This window comes from Lissotriton vulgaris, chromosome 10, assembly GCF_964263255.1.
Source record: "Lissotriton vulgaris chromosome 10, aLisVul1.2, whole genome shotgun sequence".
NCBI lineage: Eukaryota > Metazoa > Chordata > Amphibia > Caudata > Salamandridae > Lissotriton > Lissotriton vulgaris.
The window spans coordinates 952,191,753-952,214,106 of record NC_141698.1 but is presented as its reverse complement, the minus strand read 5'-3'; the positions used below and the strand labels follow the sequence as shown (position 1 = coordinate 952,214,106).

General features: G+C 44.5%; 1 protein-coding gene across 1 annotated transcript in view; it reads right to left on the bottom strand.

The window, feature by feature from the left end:
• The window catches only part of MALRD1 (MAM and LDL receptor class A domain containing 1), a 2,333,045-nt gene that overhangs the window by 1,763,073 nt on the left and 547,618 nt on the right, over positions 1 to 22,354 (bottom strand). Inside the window, exon 8 of the mRNA XM_086939858.1 lies at positions 12,161 to 12,256. Coding sequence (XP_086795984.1) covers positions 12,161 to 12,256 — 96 coding nt within the window. The remainder of the gene's footprint in view (positions 1 to 12,160; positions 12,257 to 22,354) is intronic.

Below are 22,354 nucleotides of genomic sequence, written 5' to 3'. Positions count from 1 at the left end.
CTTGCTTGGAGGCTAGAAGTTCTGGGGTGAACCAGCTGGCCCTCTTGTTGGTGTCTCTGTGGGGGGATTTCTTCAGTGGACGAGGGTGTTGGCCTAGTCCTTGATCAAGCCTCTGGGGCTGTGGGCAGCGTCGTCGGTGTTGGAGGGTTCGGTGTGTGGGCTGAGAGCGAGGTTTGCGTGTAGTTGGGCTTCGGTGATTTTGCTCCAGCAGCGGCAGGGGATCTGTTGGGTGCAGTGGTGTGTGGTGGGTGTCTGGAAGGCGAAGTGGATGCAGCGGTGGGCGGTCCAGAGGAGTTGGGTGGTATGGCTGACGGAGACGCACAAGCTTGAGGAGAAGACAGGGTCAAGCGAGTGGCTGGCGGAGTGGGTGGGCGTTGTGACGAGTTGCTTCAGTCCCAGGTTGGCGAGGTTATCGATCAGGGTTGTTGAGTTGTTGTCGTTGTTGTTCTCAAGGTGAAAGTTCAGGTCTCCGAGGAAGATGAAGTCGGTGGAGGTCAGGGCATGCGTGCTGATCAAGTAGGCCATGGAGTCGCTGAACTGAGGGCGGGGTCCGGGAAGTCGGTAGACGAGGGTGCCTCTGAGGGTGGAGTTAGGGTCTCTTTGGATCTGGAAATGCATGTGTTCGGCGGTGCTGAGTGTGTAGTGGGTGCTAGTCGAGACCCTGATGCTGTTCTTGTGGAGAATGGCGATTCCTCCTCCGACTCGAATGGTGCAGTCTCTGCAGGTGATCTTGTAGCAATCTGGGATGGCTATGGTGATGTCGGGTGCGGAAGAGTTTTTAAACCTGGTCTCTGCAGGAAGGCAACGTCCAGGGATGTTGTGTCGAGCAGGTCACAGAGCTCGACGGCATGCTTTTGTGCGGAGCGGGTGTTCAGTAGTATGCATCGGAGGTGGTTGGGGTCTTTCTTGGCGGGTTGTTCATCGGCTCTGAGGCTGGTGTAGCTGCTGTTCCGGCAGGTGAAGGGGCCGTGTGTGCATTTCGGGGTGGCCTTGAAGCAGGTGTGGCTCCATCCGGAGTTGAGAGCATGCAGAGTGCTGGCGTGGTAGTGGCAGTGGTCGTCGCGGTGGGTGCGGGGGCCAGGGGTTCTGGAGCTGGGCGCGGTCCAGGCGCTAAAGGGCATAGATGGGCTTGCCTTAAGCTCGCCTTCAGCGCCAGCAGCGCGGCCATGCAGTGGCCAGCATATATGGGGAGGTGGGAGGGTGGAGCAGCAGGGAGGCGGGAGGCGGGGGCAGCGAATGGGCAGTGGGCAGTCAGGGGGGTGGGAACGCAGCGGTGAGGGCGGTGAGGGACAACAAAGGTAACAGAAGGAAAAAGGGGCAGAGAAATGAGGGGAAAACAAGTGGCACAGAGGGCAGAAGGGCACAAAAAAACAAGTGGAACAGAGGGCAGAAGGGCGCAAAAACCAGTGGAACAGAAGGCAAAAGGGGCAAAAGAACGAGGGGAAAATGTGTGGCACAGAGGGCAGAAGGGCACAAAAAAATGAGTGGAACAGAGGGCAGAAGGGCACAAAAACGAGTGGAACAGAAGTCAGAAGGACACAAAAAATGAGGGAAAAACGAGTGGCACAGAGAGCAGAAGTGCACAAAAAAACGAGTGGAACAGAGGGCAGAAGGGCACAAAAACGAGTGGAACAGAAGGCAGAAGGACACAAAAACGAGTGGAACAGAAGGCAGAAGGACACAAAAACGAGGGTAAAATGAGTGCACAGAGGGAAGAAGGTCACAAAAAAACGAGTGGAACAGAGTGCAGAAGGGCACAAAAAACGAGTGGAAAAATGAGTGGCACAGAGGGCAGAAGGGCATAAAAAAGGAGTGGAACAGAGAGCAGATGGGCACAAAAAATGAGTGGAACAGATGGCAAAAGGGGCACAAAAACAAGGGAAAAACGAATGGCACAGAGGGCAGAAGTGGACAAAAAAACGAGTGGAACAGAGGTAGAAGGGCATAAAAAGCAAGTGGACCAGAAGACAGAAGGGCACAAAAACGAGGGAAAACGAGGGGAACAGAAGACAGACGGGCAAAAAAACAAGTGGAACAGAAGGCAAAAGGGGCACAAAAATGAGGGTAAAACGAGTGGCAGAGAAGGCAAAAGGGCACAGAAATACCGAAAAAACTAGTGGCACAGAGGCAAAATACAGAATACAAAAATATAGGGGCAGCTAAGAACAGACGGTGGAACGGGCAGAGAGGCACGGGGGCAGCGAGGGGAACAGAAGGGAAAACCGGGCAGGGTCACGGGGGCAGCGAGGGGTACAGAAAGAAAGACCTCGCAGAGAGAGCACGGGGACAGCAAGGGGAGCAGAGGGAAGAAAAGGGGCACGGACCATGGACAGGCAGCGGGGGAAGACAGACAACAGCAGTCACAGACACAACAATGAAAATATAGGCAATACAATAAAAGCAATAGAGCGGTGGATGAACAAACCTACCTATCGCCTACCACTGGCCACCAGGGATGAGGCGCAGGTGGTACCTGCGGGTGGTGGAAGGCCTCGAACTTCCTCAGCAGCGGCAGCTGGGGCAGGGAGAAGCAGGCGGTGCTGTGTGGAGGGGGAGGGACCTACCTGATAGGGTCACTAACTAACCCCAAGGCATATAAAAATCTTTTTATAAGGATCCTCCTTATAAGTACCTGACCCCCCACCCCTTGAATACCTAGGGGAGTACCTGGGTGTACCTAATATGCCCAAACATTGTAGTGTATTTTGTTTTAAGTGCTCCAAACACCACTGTCTAGGTTGGGCATAAATTTGCATTTTAAAAGCAGTCCTGCAATACAGGGCTGCTATTAAACTGACCCCAGGCCTTAGCAGTGCACACATGCAAGTGCAGAAAGGCTGCTAGCCTTTAAACTGCCATGCCTTATCATATACTTAGGACTTAAATGTAGTTTCAATAACCCTGCCCTATTAAGTACTGGGGCATAGGAGGGGTGGTCAGGCCAATCATAGGAGTACCCTAACCCATAGTGTACCCTAGTGTATGTAGGTGGTTTTTACTGTATTATAAGTGCTTTTCAGCATTGCACTGGCACTACCATAGCGACTGAGCGCTGCCACCCGATCCAGTCTCCCTTCCTGATTCAACTCGACTCATATCCCTGCTGTGCGATTGACACAACAGCCTGAAGATAATTGATACACTCGCCGTAGAAGTGGACGCTTCCCGCCACCTACCGGCATTTGCCCCGCCTGGACTTCCAGCCATTCAAAGTAATTTGCTGTTCTCCACGTGCTGCCCAGATCTGGACCTTATCTGGCCTGACCCCAAGTTAACCCCTTCTTATTGATCAAATAATCAATGATCAACGCACTGTGCCCAGCCCTGTATGTCCTGAAGATGATCCTCATTCAACCGGATCGAAACGTCGTCGACTAAACAGCCAGACTCTAGGCGCCTCCTTACAGTGGTTCTCCTTAGAAAGATTAAATTAGGACACCATAATTGAACTGGAAACCATTGTATTTTTACTGTATATATTTGCACCTTGCACCCTGCGCCGCTCACGCTGTATCTCTTGTCACTTGCACTGCTGTAGTGTCACAATTCACTGCACTCGTGCACCTTGTACAACCCTTTGGGCTGATACCTATTATCTGTCATTTGTTTAATTGCTCACACAGTGCTGTAATTAATTATGTTTATTGGCCTTCCCTCCCTTTCCCCCGCCCCCTCCCATCTTTTCTTGATTATAACATAAAATGATGCTTTTTAGCACTACCTTGAGCGAAATACTTGACTCCTTGATTCTTTTAGGATAATACTGTATAGATATCCTTACCAGTAATTCATTATTAATTTGTGTAATTATACCCTTTGGGATATTGTTTTATATGCACTATTAAGTACTGGGGCATAGGAGGGGTGGTCAGGCCAATCATAGGAGTACCCTAACCCATAGTGTACCCTAGTGTATATAGGTGTTTTTTTTACTGTATTATAGGTGCTTTTCAGCATTGCACTGGCATTGGGCCTGGTTAGGCAGAGCCCAGGGATAGTCAGAGTCAGTTACCACCAATAGCAGTCAGCAAAAACATGGAGGTGCCCAGGGCACACGATGACTTTGCCACAATATAACATGTTCTTCTATATGTATATATGCTGTTTAATGAACTATTGAACATAAAGATTTGAAAGAAAAGAATATGAACAGTAACTAATCTGTTCGTAATTTTAATGGAAATATATATTTGAATGTGTTATACACAAGGACTTTTTTCTGATATATGACTAAAGAGCGGCAACATCCTTCCATCCTTTTGAAATTGGGGATTGTTCCTCAATTAGCACTGGTGGCTGTCGAACATATGGGATACACCTGAGCATAGAAATGGTGTTGACATGAGCAACTGTGAATAGCATGTTAAGCATCCATGAAAACAAACGACAGCTCTCTAATGATGAATGTGAAATATCTTGAAACCCATGTCCAGATATGTCCAGCACTGGTTACCCATCAATTGGAATCTTGAACGAATGATTAGTACTCTTGATACATTTTCTTTGAGGTAGACACAAATTTCATATGATCTAAGTTACATAGTGCACAGACTCCATCCAAGTTTGTTTATATAAAATACGAGTTCCTTTATTCATATTCTTCATATGTTTTTTTCTACCAGTGTATAGAAAAAGGCATAAGAAGAATATCGATAAAGGAACTTGTTTTTATTGAAACAAACTTAGATGGAGTCGGTGCACTATGTAATGTATATCATATGAAATGTGTGTCTATCTTGAAAAAAATGTATGGTGAGTGCTGATCATTCATTCAAACATAGATTGGGGAGTTGTGTCCCTGTGCAGAGGTTTAAGAGTCTGATCCTATGGATCTGAGTACCACTTTAGCTGTTTGTACAACTACCCACTTGAAGTGGGAGGTGCAAATTCAGTAGCCTCAGACTCGTGTTGTAAATCATTTCCATAAATTAGATGAAGGATAATTTCAGCTAGGAGTACAAATGCTTCAATTAACTGCATATGCCATAATGCACTTGGGAGGGCTGGTGCTAAAATGCCAGCAGTATGTTCACACTCCCTTGAATTTGGGGATCCACTAGGGAAGCTCTTGTGACTGAGAAGTAACTCACTGAAGGAACTAAAGGCAGTGTTTTAATACACTGTCTAACTTAAAGACTGCTCTCTGCTGATGGAAGCCAAAAAGAATCATGTGTCAAGAGATTTCCAGTGCTTACTTAAAAAAACTGTGTGCACTTGGAAGCATTGATGATAAAATGCCAGCCGGGTGATCCCACCCCTTTGAAATACCTCACAGTATTTTACTGACGATATATATATATATATATATATATATATATATATATATATATATATATATATATATATATATATATATATATATATATATATTACCTACTAGGTATATATAGTTAGGACCTAGTTACCATAGGAAATTCCGAATATTCTATTGGGAATAACTTTAGCGCCGATTGAGGGATCTGCCTGTAAGTTTCCTCAAATTTGCCTTGCTTCGCTCTGCTCCTTCACTGAAAGTTTCGAGGGGATTCGTCGAGCGGGGGCCGAGAAAAAAGGGGGGTCCCAAAACGTGTTTTCCCCGTGTTAATTTCCATAGGGACATTCTGACAAGGCTACAGCTCGTACGGCTGAACGGAATTACACCAGATTTGGCAAAATGGTAGGGACTGGTATGCAGCAGTGCCTTTTGTGGGTTTGGTGTAAATCCCTCCAGTAGTTTTTGAAAAAATTGAATGTGAAATGTAGCCCAATGCAATTTTCCATAGGACCTTGAGGCACGGCTACAGCCCGAACGGCTGAATGGAATTACACCAAACTTGGCAAAATGGTAGGTACTGGTATGCAGTAGTACCTTTTTTATATTTGGTGAAAATCGCTCCAGTAGTTGTTGAAAAAATTGAATTTTCCCAAATTATATATCTATAGGTGGGACACCGTGAGTGCACGTAAGCTTAGCGTACTCTGTACCTTCCCGAGTATGAGCTGCATGCTGATTGGCTGCCACTGTCTGTCAACACTCCAAAACAGAAATTGTTGGCATCCATCTTGTGCCTCGGTAGACTGAGGCACAGGAAAGCAGAAAAACAAACGTGTAAAACTCAAAAAGGGGGCAGGGTAGAAGCACCCTGACCCCCTAGTCCTGCTCAGGGGGTCCCACAAGGCTCACTGTAAGCTTACTGTGCGGTGCGCGTACCCCCGCGATTTTCTGATTTAAAAAAATAATAATTTGGGCCTGGGGGGGCCTTGTGGGACCCCCTGAGCAGGCCTAGGGGGTCAGGGTGCTTCTACCCAGCCCCCTTTGCGTGTTGTGCACCTTTGTTTCACTGCTTTCTTGTGCCTTGGTTCTACCGAGGCACAAGATGGCTGCCAACACTTCCTGGTTTGGAGTGTTGACAGACAGTGGCAGCCAATCAGCATGCCTTTCACAGGAAAGCAGCATGCTCATTGGCTGTCAAAACTTCTAACCAGGAAGTGTTGGCATTCATCTTGTGTTAGGTAGACCGAGGCACAAAAGAAGCAGAAAAACAAACGTGTAGAATGCAAAAAGGGGGCAGGGTCGAAACACCCTGACCCCCTAGGGCTGCTCAGGTGGTTCCACAAGGATATTAGCATATTTAAACATTATCCGCTAATAGAATTAGCATTTAAAAAACCTTGCAAATTCACTGATAAAAAAATAGGTTTCAGGCCTTATATAGTTAGGAATTAGCATATAAAAAACTTTTGAAATTCACAGAAAAAAACATAGGTTTCAGGCCTTATATAGTTAGGAATTAGCATTTAAAAAACCATTGAAATTGCTCCTATATAGTGAGTTGTACTAACTATATTTCGCGCACCCGCAATCCACTGCTGATGATGTCACATATTACATCATTCATGACATGGTCAGTGACATCACTGATGACATCTCAAATGACATCACTGATGACATTACTGATGACATCTTCGAGTGACTGTATGTTTCTGTAAAGTTTAAATATGTTTTACATATTGAAGAATGAGTGGAATATATATATATATATATATATATATATATATATATATATATATATTTGTAAATCAAGGATACAGAAAACAAATATTGACCAATGCAGAAAAAAAGATTGATGAGATAGAAAGGAAGGACTTACTGCTTGACCCAAATAAGCCATACTCCTGAATCAGAAGGAATGGTTAGAATGATTACTGAATACACCATCGGATCGACAGAAGTTTTTCAGATTAAAAAGAGCTGGAAAGTTCTAAAAACAGATAGTGTAATTGGACCTTTAATGCCACTTAGTCCCTTGATTACACATTGAAGAGGCCCTATGCTTTAAAATCAATTAGTAAGGAGACATTTCACAAAGGATTAAGTGACAGGGCTTCACCCAAGCATGACCTGTAAGGCCTGCAGAAATAGCCAAAAAAACGGAGAATGTAGTATTCCAAGAAGAAAAAGTAAGCGTAAGAACTGTAATTCAGAATACACAGTATACTGTTTGACATGCTCGTGCGGCAAAAACAATGTCGGGAGCACTATACATCCTGCGAAGAAAAGGGTATTAGAGCACATGGCGTGCTATTAAAAAGCGCAATGTAACATACCCCGTGGCACAACACTTTAAGGAGAAACACCAGTCCAATGCCAATCTGCTAAAGTTTTTTTTATTTAGATCATTTCCAGAAAGATTAGAGAGGTGGGGACAGAACAAGAACACTTAGGAAATTAGAATCACGTTACATTGTTGAACTACAGACAAAGACTGCACAAGGATTATATAATGAAGAGGAGCTTTGGGTCCACTTATATTAGATTAGGGTCCACATGAGGATAAAGAAATATATAGCATATAAGTAAAAAGTGAGAATGTGTGCTTGCTGAAAAGAATCCCTTCTTGCCGCAGAGACAAGATTAATTTGGGTAGGAGGTAAAAGAAGAGAGGAGGTAAGGAAAAGGATAATAAGGCAGTCCCATGGTGTGAGAGGAGAAAATATATCCACAGATAGCCCAATCAGGGCAGAATCAGTGCAAACTGTAACTGGAGTTTCAATAAGGATGAGGTAAAAATGAATAATTATTTTTGAAAGAGTTTGAAACATTAGTTCTATGCAAGCCCATTCAGAGCGTGATTGATTGGAAGCATATTATTGTGTTACAGTAATATTATTATTGATGGTAGATTCATGATGAAGTTATCAGTATATTGACAATAATGATTCTACTAACGTGAAGTGATGGATATAATATCAGAATGGCCAAAAGGAATTTAGTAATCAGAATGAATTGATTTTAAAGCTTCCATATTGGCCGCCATGATTATCTGCAAAAATAGTAATGTTTACCTGTCCTACCTTGATTTCCATACCTCAAATTAAATGTTTTGTCCTCTCTCCATGTTAATGGTTAAAACACTTTATTTTTTGTAAATGGTGCTGTTTCCTCAAGCAAGTGACATTGAGGAAGGCGTGCAGACGAAACACTTCTGTCCAAGGGAGTTCATGTGACATATAAATATTGATTAATCAATTTCGGCAGTGTGCACCTCATTCATGACCACTGAGGGAAGGTCATTTTCGTTATATATATGTATATATATATATACATATATATATATATTCACACCCCTGGCGCTGAGGAAGGCAGACAATACGCCGAAATGCATTCGCCTAATGCGGGTGTTGTGGGACTAATACTTGCCTATGCGTTGGAATAAAGCTGTTTCCGATGGTTCCCCTGCTGTGGTCTCTTCACTTGATCTTCGGAAAAAGTGCGGAATCTTGATATATATATATAAATATATATATATATACATATATGACTAACTAGCCGCATAACACGAGGTAACCTACAATTAAAACTTGAAGGCTGTTCATATTACAGCTTACTTGCCATAAGAATGGTAATTCACTCCTCATCTGTAATAACTTACTACAGTTAAGTTCCTATGTTCAAATGTTCAATGCCAGAAACACCAAACACTTGGAAAATAATTCCATGAACAGGATATCACCTGTCACGTATTTAACACCTTCGCTGCCTGAGTTTTGATCAATTTTGTAACAGTTCCTATAGATTCTTATACAACTTTTGTCTTATATGCACCCATACTATGTGCTTTTCTTAGCACATCTACTACTACCTATTGGTTATGGGACAAACCCCTTGTCAATATCTCGTTGCACTATAAAGGAGTTGGAAAGTGGTTTATAGTAGTGATAAGTAGTGACTTGACACTAGTAATAAGGCCACAAACACAATGAAAAGTTCAGTTAGGGTCTCAATAAACTAATCCCTTGGTAGCTGACTGCGGGCAGGCAGGCCTAACTTAGTAGTCAGGTGTGTAAATCATTTAAAAACACCGCTAATTAAGTGGGACACAACAAACAGTAAAAGTCCAATACCAATTTATGAACATAGATTATATTTTAATGAACTAATAGACACCAAATATCAAAAATCCAATGTAGGGATCCAGAGATTTGAATTTTTGACAAATAAACAATTTCTAGTGCTTAAAAAACCTATAGTGCCAAATTGGGACATCTGATCGCGCTTGACCGGGGCAAAGTCAAAGTTTGAAGCTGACCGCAATGGAGCCCCGGTCGGATACACTAAGCAGGAGAAGCCTGTCAAAATTGTACCTTGCACTTAGAAACATTTCTGGAGCTTTCTCTCTCCCCATTGAGTGAGAATCCTCTTCAGGGCAGATTCGTGTCAATATCTTCGGCTTGGTTTTCTGCAAGGCCCTGGTCAAATCATAGAAGTATGGATTTTTCAGTGGGATGAACCTGAAATCCAGGTTGGGTTCCGGTTGAAGGTCACCGGCTTGACTCTCGATGTTGAGTCGGCCACCTTGTGGAGTTTTTCACCAAAATGTTCCCTAACTTATCCAAACTTCTGGATCATCTTCCAGAAGTACTCTTTGAGGGGTTAACGTTTCCACCACACCAATCCAGGGTCTAGAATCTGAGATGGTCCTTGGGCTATTGGGACTTGAATTCCCACATTGCACCTGGCCAAATCCTTAAAAATTAACTGGATGTACTCCAGGATGAGGACCTCTTGGTAGAGATAAGGCAGGTGGGCTTTTTTTAACCTGTAGCACGCAGTGAGGCTACTCCTTGACCCCTTTTGAAGCCAGGCAAAATCCTTAGGTATGTACTCCCAGATGGTGCAGTCCTTCAGAGTGCATACCTTCGGGGAGCAGATAAGGTTTCCATCGGGGCAGTCCTCTCCTTGTAGTTTCAAGCAGTAGATGCCATGGCAACTCTTCCATATTTATTCACTGTTCCTGGGCGTCAAGCAAGAGGGCACCCCTGACAAATGGGATGCAGGGTGCCACCCAAGTGTATGACCGCTTCCTTCAAAGTGTGGCATATTCTTGTCCCAGAAATCACTATTCTCTCAAAATCGAACATGGGAGAAATTCTTTCCTCAGAGGCGAGACCAGGCTAAGCCATCCCACTGGGGTGGCTAAGATTCTCTAATGCTCCCCTTCAACCCCTCTTCTTTATCTAATTACAGGGGCTCCTGTGTGGCTGGGGTTTCAGTATGTGGGGGTGAGCGTGTGCTGTCCTAAAGTGTCATTTTTCCTTTGAAGGACAGTTTGACTACCCCTCCTCCTTCATGCCTTCTGCACTTTCAATTCTTCTCCCACAGGAAATCCATTGTCCCTAACCCTGCGGCACCTAGGGTAGACCTTAGAGGTGACTTATAGGTAAAAGAAATAGATTAGTACTTTGGAATTACCTTTAATTCCAAAGTCGAATTTGCATATAGTTTAATTTTAAAGACCACTTGCAAAGCAGGGCTGTCTTTAAAAGGACAGCAGGCAACTACAACAGTGTGCAGCGCAGTGCAGGAAATGTACTAGGACTCTAAACCTCCCTGTCCTATTTTATACTACTGATTTATAGGTAGTTAGAATCCCCCTTGCCTTATTATATAAGAGGGACTTACAGTAGTCTATTATTGACACTTGTAAAATTATACCTGACCACCATATACAAAGCAGAGCACTGGCCCTAAGTCTGGTAATCGGATTCAATTACTATGAGCATTAAGCAGAAAATGAGGGTGAGCAGGGCCAAAAGGTTGACTTTCTCACAGTATGTGTGTGAATATATATATATATATATACATTCGCTGAAAAAAACATAGGTTTTAAGGACGTTTCACTCTTACAAAACCATAGAAATTCCACCATTATAGTTAGTTCAGCTAACTATAACTTGCACACCGCAATGCACTGCGCATGACGTCATATATTACATAATTTGTTGCATGGTCAGTGACATCACTGATGATATCACTGATGACATCTCAAATGACATCACTGATGACATCATCCAGTGACTGTGTGTTTCTTTAAATCAGATAGGATTTAGTAGGTGCGTGACTGACTGTTTAAGTGAGTTATTACATGTGTCTTACAAAGCAAAGACAAAAGGCAATCCGTCCGCCATCCTAATCGACCCCAAAATGTGTTTTTAACAAATCAAATTGTGGTTTTGTTTTGTAAATGTAATTTTTTTTAGTCTAGAACCTATGTATTTTCATCTTCTTTTTTCCCAACAACCTTACATAATGGTACATTATTTTATTAATGTTTTTTTTATAACCCTGTTTTAAGAAAACAGCCTTTTAAGGGCTAACTACACGAATAAAACATGTAAAATATAAAATCTACAGTGGCTTACAAGAGTAATGTTGCCCTATCTTGCCATCTCGGGGTTCGAGGAGATTTAGAAACCACTGGGCCCAAGGCCTCATAGTTTATGCTGTCTCCAGAAACCCTAGATGGCAAAATAGTACCATGTTGCACAATATATATTGGCCAAAAATGCTCAAATTATTTAGGAAATACTTTTTAATATATCAGATAGGTGCCCCCAATTCCATAAAAATCCAACATAAATCATCTCTCTAATTTGAAAGCTTGAAGCCTAAAATTACTTTAAAATAAAGTTTTAACTTTGAAACCGGTCACTGACTAGTGTAAAAAAATGAATTCCCTTTATATACATGATGTCTACATTCTACGAACGAATTAGGTAAAGAATCCCCAAACATCCGTGTTAAATTAATGATGACACTGTACACCCTATTTACATCCAGGGGAGCACCTATAGCTGGGTAATGTATGAACATTCATCTGTGATTTAAACTGATATGTACCTTAAATGTGTTCAACTGCATAGGCAACACGACTTCAGCTTTCATCCAACCATTGTCAGTTGATGTGTTGTTGATTTCCATCAGTACCTTTTCCTCCTACAAAACACAAAAACATGTTGTAAAACAAATAGTAACCTGCACACTCTAAAGAATTTTACTGGCATTTTCCTTGATTTGCTACAGCGAGGTTTCACTCTTTTTGCCTTTGCAATCAATACATTTACAAAAATGTAGACACTAGGTGAATGCATATGCACGTTCAAGCAAATCATGTTTGAATTTGGGCTTACATTTACACTCTTGTTGCAATTGTCATGACTGAACATGTTATATCAATTACATCACTATTTAAAAAGGCCTTTATGGGCATCTAATTGGCACTTTAATTTATAGAGCCAGATATACAAAGGATTTTAATGTTCTCAACCCCCTGGTTTGGTATAGCAGAGGGTTTGTGAATGCTAAAACATTTTTTATAAATGTACTAAGCTCACTTAATGATTCATAAAGATTTTTCAAATCATTAAATGCGTTTAGAAAACCATACCTTACTTATCTGTATTTTGAAGGGGCGTGTTTAGTACGACCCTTCAAAATATCAGTTTCATCAATGTTTTGCTACCAAAATCCAGTCACAGAATGGTATTTTACTGACACTTTAAAGGAGGTGGTAACCCATACAAATACATGAGAATATGGTAAGAACATTGTTTTAAAAATATTGGCAGTGGTCGTTTGGACCACCTTGCAGTCTATTATGTAAAAGTTTAAGCTTTTTGTTTAGTTTTTAAAACAAATCCCATATCTCTGTGAGGAAAATGGGCAGCTTAAAAAAAATATTTCTTAAAGGCACTCACAGATATGGTGATCTGTTGACCCCAGCAGGCCACCCTCATTAGGATGACAGTGAATCATAGTAGATTCTAAGCATGGGCGGAAAATCCGTTACGCTCGCGGATTTTGCGGATTTTCGGTAAATTCGCAATTCGCGAATTTCCCGCAAAATCCGCAAATCCGCGAGCAGCGGATTTTATGGCTTGCTCGCACTGTTCGCGTGAGTTCGCGGCTTCCCAGTTCAACTTCGCGCCCCGCGAATAAGCGCTAAATTGCAGAAATACGATCTTAGCAAAACTGAAACTACTTACCAGGTTCAAAAGTTCAAGCTCATCATTAGTAGCCATTTCCTGTAGTGCTTCCTGAGGGTCCCCTCCAGAGTTCAGTTGTCTACTTGCAACTATTATGTGACCCTGCTCTGACCCTCAGAATAGTTACACAAAGGTCCTGAATTACAGCTAAGGCAGACAAGCAGGAGCCAGGCTGGAATTTCAAATCCAGTGACACATTAATCAGCCCCTAATTCATTATTGTCAGTTGGGGCAGAACAGGTGTTGTAACTAATTTTGCAACAATGAAAGCACTTAGCAAGTGCAAAAGATCACTAATCAGGAAGCACTAAGGAAGCAGGTGCCAGCTAAAAAAATATTCTGTGACACATTAATCAGCCCCAAATTAATTCAGGTCACTTGAGGCAGGGAAGGTGTGCTTTGCTTTGCCACAATAATGTACACTGGACAACCAGAGGGTGCTGTGATGAAACAGAGGGTGGCATGGGTGGGCCAGAGGGTGGCATGAGTAGTCAGAGAGTGGCAGTGGTGACAGAGAGTGGCAGTGATGAAGAAGAGTGTCCCAAACAGGCTGGACACGTAGAAACAACAAGTTCGCAAAACTTGCGACCCGTTTGCGAAATTGTACAAAACCCTCGCGAACTGGCAGAAACCCACGCAAACACAAAAAAAAATCCGCAAATTCGCGAGAATTCGTGGATTTTGCGGATTGCGAGTTCGCAAATCCGCAAAATTCGTGAACGCGAGATTCGCAAAATTCGCCCATGCTTAGTAGATTCCCAATTTGTGACTCCATTAATATTCATGGGGTAGGTCAAATTTCAAACTGCTATGTTTTAACATTTTGTGAACCAATCGATTAGTCAAGTCAAGTCAAGTCAGAGAATTTATATAGCGCACTACATACCCAGAGGGTCTCAAGGCGCTTCGAAAGGGGGGGAGGATTACTTGTCAAATATCCACGTTTTAAGTTGCTTTCTGAATGCTAGGTGGTTCTGGGTAAGGCGAAGGTAAGCGGGGAGTGAGTTCCATGTTTTAGCAGCCAGGTATAAGAAGGATCTGCCTCCCATGGTGGTCTTGTTGATGCGAGGTACAGTGGCGAGGGCTTGGCTGGAAGAACGTAGTTGGCGGGAGGGGGTGTAGAAGGACAGTCGTGAGTTGAGGCATTCTGGTCCGATGTCGTAGAGTGATTTGTGTGCGTGGGTTAGCAGTCGGAAAGTGATCCTCTTATTGACGGGTAGCCAGTGGAGGTCTTTAAGGTGACCAGAGATGTGTTCGTTGCGCGGGATGTCTAATATGATCCTGGCTGAGGCGTTTTGGATTCGTTGGAGTTTCTTCTGGAGTTTAGCGGTAGTGCCTGCGTAGAGGGTGTTTCCGTAGTCCAGTCGGCTCGTGACCAGAGCATGGGTGACTGTTTTCCTTGTTTCGGTGGGGATCCAGCGAAATGTTTTTCTGAGCATGCGAAGAATGTTGAAGCAGGAAGAGGATACGGCGCTGACTTGTCTGTTCATTGAGAGTGAAGAATCCAGGATGACGCCTAGGTTCCGTGCGTGGTCTGTCGGGATGGATGCTTTTCCGAGGGCTTCCGGCCACCAGGAGTCGTCCCATGCAGAAGGGGATGTACCTAAGATGAGGACTTCAGTTTTGTCTGAGTTCAGTTTCAGACGGCTTTGTTTCATCCATTCGGCAACTTCTTTCATTCCTTCGTGTAGGTTAGTTTTGGCGGTGCTGGGGTCATTGGTGAGAGAAAGGATTAGTTGAGTGTCATCCGCGTAAGAGATGATGTTGAGGTTGTGTTGGCGGGCGATGGCCGCGAGGGGGCACATGTATACGTTGAAGAGGGTGGGGCTGAGTGAGGATCCTTGTGGTACGCCACAGATGACTTCAGAGGCCTCGGACTTGAATGGTGGAAGGCGGACTCTCTGGGTTCTTCCGGTGAGGAACGAGGTACACCGTTCAAGTGCTTTTCCTTGAATTCCGATGTTATTGAGGCGTTGTAAAAGGGTGCTGTGGCAGACTGTGTCGAATGCTGCAGAGAGGTCGAGGAGGATGAGGGCGACTGTGTCTCCATTGTCCAGTAGAGTTCGAATGTCGTCTGTTGCTGCGATGAGGGCGGTCTCAGTGCTGTGTTTTGCTCGGAAGCCAGATTGTGAGGAGTCGAGGGATTTGTTGGCTTCGAGGAAGGCGGCGAGCTGGTTGTTGACAGCTTTCTCGATGACCTTGGCCGGGAATGGAAGGAGCGAGATGGGGCGGTAATTTTTGAGTTCGGAGGGGTCCGCTGTGGGTTTTTTCAGAAGGGCGGTGAGTTCAGCGTGTTTCCAGTCTTCCGGGAAGGTGGCGGAGTTGAAGGAGCAGTTGATGACGTCTCGGAGGTGCGGTGCTATGACGGAGTCTGCTTTGTTGAAGATGTGGTGAGGACATGGGTCTGTGGGGGATCCTGAGTGGATGGAATTCATCAGGCGGATGGTGTCCTCAGTGGAGATTGGGTTCCAGTCGTTAAGGGTGTTCACGGGGGGAGAAGGTTCAGCAAATGGTAGGGTGGGTTGGTTTCCGGGTTGGTTGTCGAAGCTGTTGTGGATGTCTGCAATCTTGTTGTGGAAGAATGAGGCTAGGGAGTCGCAGAGGGCTTGAGAGGGGGTGATGTCGTTGGAGTTGGCCGAGGGATTGGAAAATTCCTTGACGATGTTGAAAAGTTCCTTGCTGTTGTGGGCATTGTTGTCAAGTCGATCCTTGAATGCTGTTTTCTTGGCCTTTCGGATTAGTTGGTGGTGAGTGCGGGTGGCGTTTTTGAAGGCGTCCTTGGTGCTAGTGGTTGGGTCTTTTTTCCAGGCCTTTTCAAGGGAGCGGCAGAGTTTCTTGGACTTCTTAAGATCATCGTTGAACCATGAGGCCTTTTTGCTGCCAGGTTTGCTTTGACGTTTCTTCAGTGGTGCTAAGGTGTCGGCGGTGTTGGATAACCATAGGGTGAGGTTGGCGGCGGCTTCGTTTGCGTTAGAAGAGTGGGCTGGGGTGTTTAGAAGGAGCGATGCGGAGATTTGGTCCGTGGTGATTTTGTTCCAGTTTCTTTGCAGAGTTGGTTGGATGTGGTTGGTGGGTTTTGGTTTGTTGTAGGTGAAGTGAACACAACTGTGGTCAGTCCAGAGGAGATCCGTAGTGTGGCTGAAGGAGACATGATTGCTGGAGGTGAAGATGGGGTCGAGTGTGTGACCTGCGATGTGGGTGGGGGAAGTGACCAGTTGTTTAAGTCCGAGGTTGGCGAGGTTGTCCAAGAGGGTGGTGGTGTTGCGGTCGTTGATCTTTTCAAGGTGAAAGTTGAGGTCTCCCAGAAGGATGTAGTCTTTGGAGGGGAGCGCGTGAGGAGTGATGAAGTCCGTGATGTCTTCACTGAATTTTGCGCGGGGTCCTGGTGGTCTGTAGAGGAGGGTGCCTCTGAGTGTGGTCTTGGGGTCGATGTGGATCTGGAAGTGAAGGTGTTCGGAGTTAGCGAGGTTGGCGTCAGAGCTGGTTGAGATGCGGATTGATTTCTTATGGACGATAGCGATTCCTCCTCCTGTGTGGTCGGTGCGGTCCTTGCGTGTGATCTTATAGTCTTCAGGGATGGCAATGGTGATGTCTGGGGTGGAGGAAGCGTTCATCCATGTTTCAGTTAGGAAGGCGACGTCTGGAGAGATGGTGTCTAGTAGATTCCATAGGTCAATGGCGTGTCTGTGGACCGAGTAAATAGATTGGTTTGGAAAACACCAATGCATTCAGTAGAAGATGAACAATTTGCAACCACTTTTACTGAATGTTCCTCATACATGAAGTCTGTATTTTTTAAGGTGCTGTATGATTAGTTCTGCTGCTTCATTTCTGTATATTATTAATTTTTTACTTTGAAGGTTTTATATAGCGCAAACATGACCCTTGCAGGTATCAGAGCTCTTTACATGAGTCGAGAGCAGGACACAAAAGGAACAGATGAATACAAAGTTAGGACTTGAAAAACAGTTATCAGTTGCGTAGATGCAAATGTAAAAGACTTTACATACAGTTCTCTGTTGCGAGATGCAAATGTACAATGTTTCATGAGAGTTTCCTTAAAATAAGGGTTCTGTCTAGTTTCAGTGGGCAGTGCGTTCCAAATCCTAGGAGCGATTCCAGAGACGGCACGGTTGTATGTATTCTTTTTGTTAAAGCGCTGTGGTTTCAGTAGAAGATTGCTGGTACTTCGGTAGGATCTGTTTCCACAAGATAGCCCCAGTTTTTGGGCCAGGTATCTTGGAGTATTGTGATGTAGGGCTTTGTAGGTTGTGCAAGCGATTTGTATTTTAATTCTGGCTTCGAAAGGAAGCCAGATAAGAGCTCTAAGGTCGGGGTAATATGAGAATTTCTTTTTGAGACCATGATTAGCCTACCTGCTGAATTGAGCGAAGCTCTTCGAGGGGCCGTTGATGATCTGGGAAGACTGCATCGCCTTGCACTCCCATAGTCTAGTCTTGGGATTACTAATGCTTGAACAGCCAGTTTGAAGTCATTTGCGGGAAGGAATAGTTTTAGTTTTCTCAGGCTGTTGATCTGAAAATTTGCACCTTTTGTTGCAGCACTGATATGTTTCTGCGTGTTAAGATTTATTTCCTGTATTAGTCCTAGCGATTTTGCTGAGTCAACAATATGAGGTTGGCAGTTGAGCGCTGTGAGCTGTTTAAACCATTCTTCAATACTTGCAGATTTGTTGGGAGGAGCGATTAGGAGGAATTCCGTCTTTAGGGTATTTAGTTTCAGGTGGTTGTCCGCCAGTCAGATCTGTGTTTATTTTAGAGTTGAATTGAGGGTTGTGATATCGTCCAGAGAGGTGATTTTAAAGTAAAGATGGGTGTTATCATTGTACATATGATATTGATAATGGATGTTTGAGGAGTTGATCATTTCAGTCAGGGGTTCCATGAAAAGGTTTAAGAGTGTAGGCGAGAGGGATGAACCCTGTGGAACTCCTAGAGTGACTGGGACGGCCATAGATAGGGATTGATTGACCATAAATCTTTCTAGAGGTCTAGAAGATTATCATGTTTGACAGTGTCAAATGCCAAAGAGAGATCAAGAAGGATTATTAGACAGGTTTTGTTTTGGTCAAGGAGTTTTAGTGCGTCATCAATATGTGAGTCATTGCTGATTCAGTACTGTGCCCTGCAGGAAAGCCGGATTGGTATTGGTTGAGCATGCTGAAATGATCAATGTGGTTTCCCTTCTAGCTGTGAGCACATCTTTCAAGGAGTTTGGCCGAAATTGGAATATTAAAGATCGGGCGGTAGTTATTTAGGTCTGTGTGGTCTGCAGTTGGTTTCTTTAGATTGGGCAATATCGGCCAGATTTAAGGCTTTCAGGAATTATTCTTTGAAGTAGAGAATTGTTGATAATCTTGGTCCATAGAGGCAGAAGTCACGGCTTGAACTCTTTCAGGTAATTGGCAGGAAGAGGATCAGTGAAATGGTTAGAGGGTTTGAGTGATGTGATTACTTTTAGTATTTCATCTTCTGAGTAAAGGTTGAAGGCGGTCCATTTTGGATTCTTTTTTAGGGCAAACTTTGGGAGGGAGTGTGCTGGGGGAGGTTAAAGATGGAGGAGGGGTGCTCTTGTGAGTGCCATTTACAGTTGCTAGGGTCTTGAGTAGGTCTGTTACATGGCATGTGGATGATCCGTGCTCACAGATTGAGCTGTTAATACTGTGAGAGATGTGATAGTTCTACTATAAAGAGATTGTGCTAATTGGTTTTATTTAAAATTTGGTACATAGTATTGCGGCCGTCTTTTATTGATACTTATTGTCTATTTTAAATGTATTTTATACTAAATTATTGTATTTTTGTATGTACCGAAGGAGTAACTTTGGATTATTTTCAGGGGAATTTTGTATTTTGCACTCAATAAGAAATGACTTGCAAGGATATTACTGTTATTGTTTTAAATGTAAATGTCTTTATGTTTATGTAATCGAATAAAGAGTTTTTAAACTGAGTAGGTCCGTTTTTATGTTTTCTGTCTTCTCCGTAATTGTAGTGGTGCAATTGTGTCTATTACCGTGGTCATAGAGGTAAAGTAGTGGTTTGTCAACGCTTGGACATCAAAATGATCTGCTGGAGGCAGCAAGAGGTTGGCACTAGATGATAGGAGTAAGTCTGTGCTGGCACTCTTTAGGTTCCTTTTCCATATTTTGGGTTTCGTGGGTTGGGCTGAGTGTGTTCTTCCTGATTCATTAATAAAGAATGTGATGGAATGGTGGTCGGACCGGTCACAGGGGGGTATCGTGTTCAGTTGAATAGAGTCAGCATTGGAAATGACTAAGTCTAGGGTTGCGCCCTTGTTGTGTGTGGAACACAAAAAGATGATGGACGGATTGTTGAACATTGTCAAACCTCACCCCCAGTCACAGATCTGGGATTAATCCATCGTTATTTTGCTCACCATACCACCCCAGTTCAGGCATAGCCATATGCAAATGAGTCTTCACCCTGAGTCTCATGGGAACAGTCCAGACCGAATTGCCAGGCCATGTCTGCCCTGGACAGGAATCAAGCATCCTAGGACCGGTTTCGGGCTTTCAGCCCTCATCAGCCAGGATAGCTTGACTCCAGTGCCATGCTCTCCATGCCATTGGAATCAAGCTATCCTGGCTGATGAGGGTTGAAAACCCGATACCGGTCCTAGGATGCTTGTTTCTAGTCCAGGGAGGACCTGGCTTGGCAGTTCATGCTGGACTGTTCCCATGGGGCACAGGATCAAGACTGATTTGCATATGGCTAGGTTCAAACTGGAATGGCGTGGTAAGCAAAAAAATGATGGATTTTGGCCCAGATCTCTGTACTGGAGTGAATGTATGACATTGTTCTGCATTCTGTCCATCAATTGTTGGTTTTGCACTTGTCGTGTGTGGGGCTATTGCAGATTTGGATGAGGTTTAGGTCTGCAAGGAAGTCTTTGAGGCTATTGACTATGGGGTCATTGATGTTGTGTCAATGGAGATTGAGAACTCCGAGGAATATTTGGGCAGTCTGGGGTCCGGTGTTTGTCGTTATGATATCCATGAATTGTTCAATGAAAATGAGGTTGTCGCCTGGAGGGTGGTGGAATGTGTGCAAAGAGCAAACTGGTCTGTGGATGCTTATGATGTCCATGCAAAGGTATTCACATGATGATAGTAATTGAGAATGTGATCGGTTCACTAATAGACTGTTTCGGCAAATGCAGGCAATATCGTCCCCTGGTTTATCAGATCTATCTAGTCTGATGATTTCGTGAATTGGGGGACTAGAATTAACACTATTAAGAATATTAAGTACATAAAAACGCCCGCCACACACCTTATTGACAAGATACCATCATATTGTTTGAATTCCAGAGGCCCAATTTCTATTTCTATTTCTATTTAGGGGGTTTTGTAAAGCGCTTGGTGACGCACAACGGCGTGTCCCCGCGCTAAGGAGCAACTCTTACTGGAACCTATAGAAGCGGCATACCTTACTGGGCAAATAGTGCAGTTTTAAGTTTGGCTCTGAAAATTGATTCAGATGGCTCTAATCTCAGTGCCATGGGAAGTTTGTTCCATCTTGAGGCTGCGAGGTACCTAAAAGATCTTCCGCCCATTCGAGCTCTAGACACCTTGGGAACGACCAGGAGTCCAGAGCCAGAGGATCTCAACGAGCGGGACGGCTCATAAGTAGTCAGAAGTCCCTGCAGTGGAAGGGGGGATCTCCCATTGATGATCCGATGGCACGTACATAGAGCTTTAAATTCTACCCTGCTTCTGACCGGAAGCCAATGCAGAGATCGGAGGGCCGCGGCCGATGCAGCTCTTCTGGGTAGTTTAAGCACTAAGCGGGCAGCGGCATTCTGTAGGACCTGTAGGCGGGTGAAGTTCTTCTCCAAAGTCCCTAAATAGAGAAGATTGCCATAGTCCATCTTTGATGTGACTAGTGCATGCACCAGGGTTTGACGGGCTTTCACGGGTAAAAACTTCAAAGTCTTCCTGAGGCTTTTAAGGGTCCCAAAACATGATCCAACCACCTGATTGATCTGGGGGCCAAAGGTGAGATCAGTGTCAAACCAGATGCCCAGATTCTTTGCTTTCTGGCACGGAGAGGGAGTTGGACCTAGGCAGGATGGCCACCATGCCGACGTCCACGCTGATTGGCAGCCCCCCACGACCAGCACCTCAGTCTTGCCTCCGTTGAGCTTGAGGCAGTTGGCGGACATCCAGGCAGCTAGATCTTGCATGCAAGCTCTGAAGATGTCCGCCGAGAGACTGGGTGCGCGCGACAGGGAGATCACCAACTGCGTGTCGTCGGCATAAGACACCAAGCGGAGGCCGTGACTCTCTACTAAGGTGGCGATAGGAGCGACATAAAGATTGAAAAGTGTTGGACTCAGGGACGAGCCCTGCGGCACCCTCTGGTCCAAAGAAATTCGCTCAGAGTAGTGGTCGCCCTGCCTCACTTGGAAGCCTCGGCCAGTGAGAAATGAATAAATCCATTTCAACGCTGCTCCTCTCACCCCTCCTTTGTTCAGACACTGTAGCAAGATGGAATGTGCTACTGTGTCGAATGCAGCGCTGAGATCTAATAGGATTAGAGCCATGGTTTGTCCCTCGTCTGCACCCTGTCTGAGGGATTCGGTGGCCCTAAGAAGGGCAGATTCCGTAGAATGACGGGGCCGAAACCCGAATTGGGTAGGGTGAAGAATGTTGCCTTCCTCCACATACTTCATAAGCTGTTTGTTTACCACCTTCTCCGCTACCTTAGAAAAATAAGGCAGCAGAGAGATGGGGCGTAGGTTGTCTAGCTTCTCGAAGCTAATGTTGGGCTTCTTGCGGAGGGGAAGCACCACAGCCTGTTTCCAGTCCTCAGGTATAGAGCTCGATCGGAAAGAGACATCCAGCACGTGCCTGATATAGGGTTCAAGGGTCTCCAGACTGTCACTCAACCTTTTTGGGGATGCAGGGTCCCGGGGGGAACCGGATTTAACAGATCTGCAGATTTTAACTAACTCTGCCTGAGAGGGGGTGGTGAAGTTGAGAAGCAGATTTAGATCGTCTTCC